Raw genomic sequence first — 8,466 nt, 5'->3', positions numbered from 1 at the left:
TTAGGCAAAAAAAAAAAAACCAAAACCCCAAATCACAACAAACTTGGAGCATGTCTCAGTTGCCAGAATTGTTACTGTAAGAATATCATTTACAGATATGATGTTGGATCATTAACTCCTAGTACGGGTACCAAACCTTTTATCTTGGGGAGAAGCTCCTGCATCCCAGGTACTACCTGAAATGAGGCATGCTGTCACAGCATGTGTCGTTACCACACTTGACGGACTGTCCTACGCCTTCTCCCTGGCATTCATGATGGCAGAAGTGTAACAGTGAGCATATGCATGGGGCAGCTAGCAGCTCTGCAGCTACCAGTGAGGCAGCTGAGGCCTGGGTGCCCAGCGGAACGATGGCTCCCCACACAACAGCACCCAGCCCTCTGCCTAGGCTCCGGCACAGTCCCCACCGTGCAAACTGGAAAGACCTAATTGATTTTTAAGTCTCCTGAAGAGAAATAACCTCCCTTCCTCCTATCAGCTTTTTCTCAGCTGTCATGATTTCTGCTTCTCCCATAGGTTTCACATCCCTGCTGAGACGAGAGCCTGCTCTCTGTCCGAGAATGTCAACGCGCTCGGCACGAGGCGAGGCGCGGAGCCGAGAGCCCGCCTCCGGCACAGGAAGGGCTCGGCCGGAGCGCCGGGAGCGCGGCCCCCGGCGGGCGCGGCATAAAGCGCGCGGCGGCGGCGGGGCGGGGTGCAGCAGGCAGCCGCCGGGCAGGACGGAGCCGCCGCGGGCGCAGGCAAGTGGGGCGCCCCGGGGGACAGGGTCAGGGCCGCAGGCTTGCGGGGACGGGCGGGAGGTGGCCAGCGAGCGATTCGTACCGATGGTGCCGGTAGACAGGCTTGCAGACAAAACCAACAGACTTTCAGCGAGCGCTCCCCGCATAAAACGCGGGGCGTCAAGCAGCTGCCCTATCGGTATCGCAGTTGACTACATCTTAATACCCGCCTTGCATCTTAATACCTGTCACCCGTTTCTGCCGGCTGCCTTTAGGGACGATCCGGAGTAAACTACAACTGTCTGAGCTTTGTCTCTTCCCGTGCGACTCCTTTTGCGCAAAGGGAGAACGGACGCCCGACGTGTGCTGCCGAGCACGCTACACAAACCCCATTTACAAACCGTACCTGTGTGCCCGGCGAGCATCTGTGCATGGCAGCAGCCCTGGACGTCATGCAGAAGGGCTAAGGGGGTTACAGCCTGCACAAAATCTTGCTCATTTCCTTTAGATAGCAATATTAAGTTGTTCAGGTTGTCACCATCGCCAGAATTCACCAGAAATTGCAATTAAAAGTCGCACTGAAAGCGAACAGGCTTACAGACCTTTCATGATTTGGTTCCTTGTGTGTATCTCAGGACATAAAGCCTGTGAATCCACACAACTATCAGTGTCACAACAAGGACAGTGAAACACTCCTATGTGTGACTCCTTCTCAGCAACATAAAGAAACAAAACTACTTTTTCCTCTCTGAATGGAAGTGATAGAATAGGAGGAAAATGTCACTGGGTACATTTCCACTGACGTTGCATACAGTATCCTTCACACCACACAGTGCATCATCCCATCCAAGCCTTTGTTAAGGAGAAACTAAAACCTGTCACTTTTACTTTTGCATGAGTAAGTACTCAGGACTCTGTTATGCCATGAGTTACCTTTTTTTTTTTCTCTCCTTTTTTTCTCCCCCCTCTGACTTAAGAAAACACAAAATGAAAGACCACAGCATTAAAAATACGATGTATTTGCTACTTCAAACTGTTGACATTCTGAAACTATGATTCAGAATTGGAGATAGAAAATTTGTTTATAAAAAGGTCAGCTCTCTGTAAAAATGTCTGTTTTGGTGAAATCTCATCTTTTTTTCAGGAAAATTTTCTATAAAAAATGTTCAAACAGATGTAATATGTTGACCTATTGTAGTGCAATCTTTAGCTCATGACTGGATTTTGTGTCGTTTGTTAACACAAACAAACATCCTGATGAAAGAGAAGATGATCTCTGGTGTGGGACAGGGTAGTGGGCAGAGCCCACTCGACCCAGATCCCAGGGCACAGGCCCTAGGGCATCCGTCTCTGTTCGTCTACCAAGGCCTGTTCTCAACCCTACTGCTGACTTTTTATCCACGTGTCACACTTAGAATTACAGCCTAGTGCAGGCTGCCCTGAGGCAATATTTTATCTTTAGTCTTTCCTGCACTGAAAAATCATAATGAAAATTAATGATGAAGTGGTGCAACTGGAGAGTACGGGTATAAGAAAGGTAATGTTCTCCTAAGTGGAGAGAGAGTCACTCAGGCTGAGGGGTCTACATGGAGAGCCTGCTCACCCAAGACAATCTCTTTAGTCCATGGAGAGAAGCAGGTATTAATTCAGCCCACCTAAAATCTGGAACAACCAAGCTTCTATCTTCAGCATCACAGTAAACAGCCATATCTTAATTGGGATAGTTTTTTCAGTAAGAATTTCAAACATCAAACCTGAGAATTCATTGACAATTAAAAATGGAAAAGATGTACTAGATAAACAATTTAGATTTTAAACCAAACAGTATTGTCCAAACAGAAGATGTGGGGCTTTAGGAACAGCACAATAACATACAACCATTATGCCTTTAAGAAAATTTTTGGTGGTATGAATTCACTAAGGAGGTAGCAAATTTGTTGCTTCCTGCTACTCTTTCATAAGAATAGTTTTATCTGGATTTGACAGAGTATAATGCTAAGTTACTACTCTTGATAAGAGACGTTGTGTAAACCTCCCTGCCTTGTAAGCATACAGTAACCCAAGACATTTGCATTAAGGAAGGAAGTTGGCAGAGGTGCCCATTCAAGTGTAAGAGCTAGAACATCTTTTAATGGTCTTGCTCACTTTTTCCTCCCTCTTCCCTTTGACTAACTTTAGTCAAGTACTGTCTGTTTTGAAAGCAGGAATATTTGAGTATAGTCTAGTCCAACCCCCTGCCAGAGCACTACTTTATGAGGTCCTGCTCTGGCAGGGGGATTGGCCTAGATGATCTTTTGAGGTGTCTTCCAACTCTTAAGATTCTGTGATTCTGTAACAAGAAGTACAATAAGGAATTTATGCACTTTGGATTGTTCATTCATATTCACCTTTCACTGGCAAACATGTTTGATCTTTTCTTTTTCAGTATGTCCCAATGGAGTCAAGTTCAACAACTGGAAATAAAGTTTTTGGAGCAGGTAGACCAGTTCTATGATGATAACTTCCCCATGGAAATCCGGCATCTACTAGCACAATGGATAGAAAGCCAAGACTGGTAGGATTAAATTTGCTCCCTGTTGTATGATTTCAGTTGTGAACAATTACTTCATTATCTGGCAGATTTTAGGGTGCTCATTTGTGAACTGTGCAGGTGCCTGCACCCTGAGAAATAGTATTCCACTAGTTCCTGGTTTAGCCCATTGAACTGTCAAAGTTGCAATTTAAGGAATGAGATTTCATTTGAACTAACTCCTAAACAAAATCCAATTAAAAAATGGTCTAACAAATTAATGGTATTGCAGATTTTTCATACAAACAAATAATACAGGTTAGTTTTCAATGGAAATGTTATATATTTACCTGTTTCGTCATAAAATTATTCACTTGTCCAAAGCTGCACTTAAAGCTGGATGTATAATTTTGGAGAGCAAGACAGCTACCTGCAAGGACCGTTACTCTAGAATGTGAATTTATGCACACATTTGGATCAAACTCACTGATAGTTACCTTAAGAAAATTCATAGCTGAATGCCCCTCAAAAAGTTTATATTAGTCATACCAGTAAGAGATATCTCAATTTTTCAAGCTAAATCCACAAGACTATTGGAGTACTGTTAAAAAAAATCTCCAAATCTGCTAAGAAATAGAATCTTCTTTTTTAAGGTTTATAGCTCAGTGTTTATGACACTATAGGAACATGGGAAACATTAAATATCCTTTGTGCCAGATTTAGCAGGCATATCTCATATAGGCGTCTGTCATTTGGAGGGACAGGACAGTGAATATCCCAAGGACAAGAGTACCATGCAGTCCAAAGTCTATCTTCTTCTGTTTTGCTCTCTAGTGTTATTGCTCTTCATGTACTAAGCTGTTCCATAAAGAGCAGAACCAGTAAAGCTTGTTTTTTGTGTGTGTTCATTTCCTTTGTCCCCTGTATACCCTTCACCAATAGCTTCAGAGTCTCCCTGATCCCCAAATAGTTTGGCTGGGCAAAGGCTCATCTGGTGCCTGGTGTGAAGATATATGTCTGCTGACTGGCCATCTGGCTGTTGCCTCCTGGAGCAAGTTATTACTGCCATTTTCCTCAGTGGAGGCAATAATTTGGATTCCTCTCCTCTACCAACCTGCCAGTTTCCTGTGAAATTTGTAAGAATATACCGTCTTTTGGATTTTGAGCCCAGTATCAACTTTGTCTGAAACTGGGCAGCAAATTCAGAAATTATACCCGTCTGACAGAGTGAGAAGGATAGTATGCATAAACTCAATTTCCTCTGAGAAGTGAGCTAAAAATATTTAAATATTCACTGCAGCAGAGACTGGAAAACCCTGGTTGTCTCCCACCTGGCTGACTCCATAGTCTGTACTAAGAACATTCTTACCTTGCTTTGTAGTTGCACGTCTAGGTGAACATAAGTAAAAGGATCATAAAATCAGTTATTCACAAACCTCTAACACTATACTAGTCACCATATATTTAAAGCCTTTTTTTTGCTCCCCAGATTTCTCGATGGATTGTAATGTTATGTATAGATAGATTGACACTTCTTATGACATTTTAAACACGCGTGGTTCTCATTCGTTGATTCTCCAGGGAGGCTGCATCCAACAATGAAGCAATGGCAATAATCCTTTTACAGAACTTGCTAATTCAAGTGGATGAACAGCTGGACCGGGTTTCACAGGAGAAGAATCTTCTCTTGATACACAACCTGAAAAGAATCAGGAAGCTACTGCAGGTGAGTTGTTACTTCAGATGACAAATTACATACTCTTAATGATGTCTCAATGTAGTGCCCAACCTTTGCTGAATGCAGTTTGTTCCTGTGCACAGTTCAGAGCTGTCCTGATTGCTTTAGGCTCCAAGGAGCTATGAGAAGACCAAGCCTTCAACAAGATAATTCAAAATAATAATTCCACCATCTGTTACTCTGGGGAACAATAATTCACACTTTAATGCATGCTGCTCAGATACAAGTTCTGTGACTTTTTAACTTTATGTCTATCTGTGTTTCACTGAGCTCTTAAAAATAAGACTGAGTAGTGCTTATGTGTGTTCATTTTTATTACAAATATAATTCCCACCTTTCAGACACATGTAGACATTTGACTATGGAATAAAAATGCATATTTTGGGCTTAAAGTAACACTGAAAATCATTAGTATGTTTGGTATTTTTTTGCTTAGCTGGGATTATTTGTTGTGAATGGCTTAAGGGATTTTTCCATTAGGCTTCTGCAAAATATTTATTTTGATTGGCTGAATATTTCTCTGATAATTGTTTATCTAAGGCAAGGATTCTCAGAGTTCCACTTCATTAGTCACCTACTTCCTGACGTCTGTCTGTCTTCTGCATAAAACAGATACGCATCTGAGTTGAATGAAGGTTTGGGGTTTTTACTGTTCTTTGATGGTGTTTTCCATAAGTATTTCAGTGACGATTCTATTGCTTGCAAAACATTTTCTTTATTTAAGATGTATATATGTATGTACACTGGTCTGGAAAATCTTAGCAGGACTGCCAATTATTTTGCTGTCTTTATGGCTGTATGTGTTCCTCTTCTTTATCCCTAATGGCGACCTCTTAAAAATGTGACAATATTTCCATCAATATCCTTTTTTCATCTGGCGTTACACAAGCCGTCTCACATAACTTCAAACTCCAGTTTCTTTTCTGGCTTGTGTAGCAGCACTACTCACAATTTCAGTGCTGCACAAGCACCAAATTTGCTTAACTGCTTTTGGAGTTAACTGCAGAAAGGTTAATCCTTTTATTTCTGTCATGGTCTTGGCACATTTCACCACAGCAAGGCTGAGGCAGAGTTCTATCGCCTTACCATAAGCATTCTCCCACAGTAGTATACACGTGGAAAGAGCATTTCAGGCCACTGAAACAAGCAGTTGCGTTGGTGTACTCCTTAAAAGGTGTAGTGTATTGCTTAAAATTTGTGCATTCATGATTATACCATCACAATGTGCATGTGTAAAAAGATTGTTGTGTGTTTACATACAGGCTCTACTAAATTAGTCCCTCACCATTTCTTCTTCTCTTCACACCATTGATTTTATCCAAAAATTTTTACCAAAACTTGAAGTGGCAGCTCTGCATGCTCTGAAATTTGGCATACCAAGGCAAGTAGTCATGCCTTGGACAAACACACACGTGAGTTCAGAATAGCCACCGTGAAAATGGCCAGAATGGAAAGCATTTCCTTTAAGTCATGTTTGGAAACTGTGTTATGATGTGCTTCCCAAAGAGTACAAAGCAAAGGAGGCTTATTGCAGAAAAACTAGAGAAGGGGAGTTTTAAGTGATTTATGATGGTTTCTCAGGTGTTGAGGATCCGGGTCATGATTCCAGAACAAGCCAAAATGCTTAGGCATCCCCATTACAACTGTACAGTTCAGTTACTGTCACCGTATAGTAGTTAGGGCAACAGCAGAACCACCACCAGATCTGGTCTTTTCCTTCTTTAGCTAAAGCAACAGTAAAGCTCTACATGGAGTAGACAAACCCATCATTTCACTTGATTACTGGCTCCGAAAAGAAATGCAACACAGGTTGCAACGTGCACCAGCTTGTTTTCTCTGTCATCCTGAAGCATGCTTTCTCAAGCAGCAAGGTCCCTCTGCTCCCTTGGGTTGAAAAGGTCTGTAGGTTTGCAGTGTAAAGCATTATGAACTTCTTGAGAGGACATGAGTGATACTGGAGTGATACCACTTATTAAAAAGGATCTCAGTCTTGAGGTTAGCAGGAGAATTTTTCCAGATAAGCAAACAAATGCACCACCTCTCGCCATCACTAATAATGTTAGCCTTTCTCCATTATATCAAGACAGCAGATAAGCTGTGTTTAGATAAAACACTACTCATTCAGTTTCAAAATACACAAGTGAACCACCAGATGCTGACAAGCAGTTTCAGTATTAGAGGTTTTCCTGATTTCTTATAACTTTTTAGCACTATCAGCCACAGTCTATTCCTGTTTCCAAAATAATTGCTATAAGCTGGAGCAGGACCAGACTCTTGGAATAGTGGTGGTATTATCATGACTATTAAGACAAATAAATTAAACAAGGTCTTAAGAAATTTGTAACATGGGTGTTTTGAATTTTTTTTAATATTATGTTATAACTTCTAATTCTTTGGCACATAGATGATAAAGGCATTTTCAGCTAGTGTATGGGCTGCATGCTGTGTAGAGCTGCACAGTCAGTCTCTGAAGCTTCAGCTGTTAAAATTATTTCCTTATTGTTTTGACAAATACATCAGGAAAAAAAGTTCTACAGTAGTTGTAATCAGATAACATCCTATCCTTGTTATTAACTGTTCAGTATTATTAATGGACTATGAACTATACATGACACATAGTATGGACAGCATCTACTGTAATGTCCTTAAATTTCAGTATGCAGATTATGTACTTACATGTCTAAATTTTTCAATGCATCACTGATTGATTTTTTTTATTGCTGATCATACAAGAAGTTTGGAACTGGGCATTTGTCTCCCCAGCCACAGCTGGGTGCACTTGCAGGTACCCGAGTCTTAGAATTTGGGATAGTTTGTGATGGTTTCATGAGATGGCACCAGAAAAATGTGACTGATACAATGTAGTGCCACAGACCCTTTTGTCTTAACAGACCACCTAGGTGAAAGGGAGACTGGAAGGGTATACCATAAAGCTAGTGAGAGTTTTCACTGGCTTTGATAGAGGAAAGATTGGGTTCCGAAGTGAGAGAGGAAACTACTTTTGTAAACATCTTTTCATTTCTGGTGACTCTGCGAACAGTGTCGGTTTGATTTTCTCTGAAGGCTGGTTACTATGAGCCCACCATTATCTCTGCTTTGCTCTCTAGCGCAAGCACTTCTTTGAAATTTCACAGTTCACTCCTCTTCCTTCCCTTCTACACCACACTCACAGACGTACAGATGCATGTACAGCGTGCACACACACACAGAGATGTTCAACCTCAATGTATGATCAGAGTACAATTGTTTTGAGCCAAGTGGTATGACAATAATAAGTAATACTTGTTGAACTAGCATTTATCACTAAGTAGTATCACAGAGTAGTATGTTGAGCTATGGTATAGGTTCCTAAATACTGTGACAATGACAATATTAAAATAATTAAAATTAGGGGAAAAAAGCACACAAAAACCATTAAAAAAAGCAATCTCTAGTTCTTGACAAAAAGCAAACTGAGGGACTAAAATTTAATTAGCAATACAACTGGGCTGTTAATGAAG

At 41.2% G+C, this 8,466-nt stretch overlaps 1 protein-coding gene across 1 annotated transcript in view; it reads left to right on the top strand.

Annotated features, from left to right (window-relative positions):
• The first annotated feature begins 703 nt into the window (after window positions 1-703).
• The window catches only part of STAT4 (signal transducer and activator of transcription 4), a 44,932-nt gene continuing 37,169 nt past the window's right edge, over window positions 704-8,466 (top strand). Inside the window, exons 1-3 of the mRNA XM_062002565.1 lie at window positions 704-740; window positions 3,145-3,273; window positions 4,810-4,954. Coding sequence (XP_061858549.1) covers window positions 3,146-3,273; window positions 4,810-4,954 — 273 coding nt within the window. The 5' untranslated portion in view covers window positions 704-740; window position 3,145. The remainder of the gene's footprint in view (window positions 741-3,144; window positions 3,274-4,809; window positions 4,955-8,466) is intronic.

The sequence above is a fragment of the Colius striatus genome, chromosome 9 (assembly GCF_028858725.1).
Source record: "Colius striatus isolate bColStr4 chromosome 9, bColStr4.1.hap1, whole genome shotgun sequence".
Taxonomy (NCBI): Eukaryota; Metazoa; Chordata; class Aves; order Coliiformes; family Coliidae; genus Colius; species Colius striatus.
This window is presented reverse-complemented; position numbering and strand designations above follow the sequence as displayed.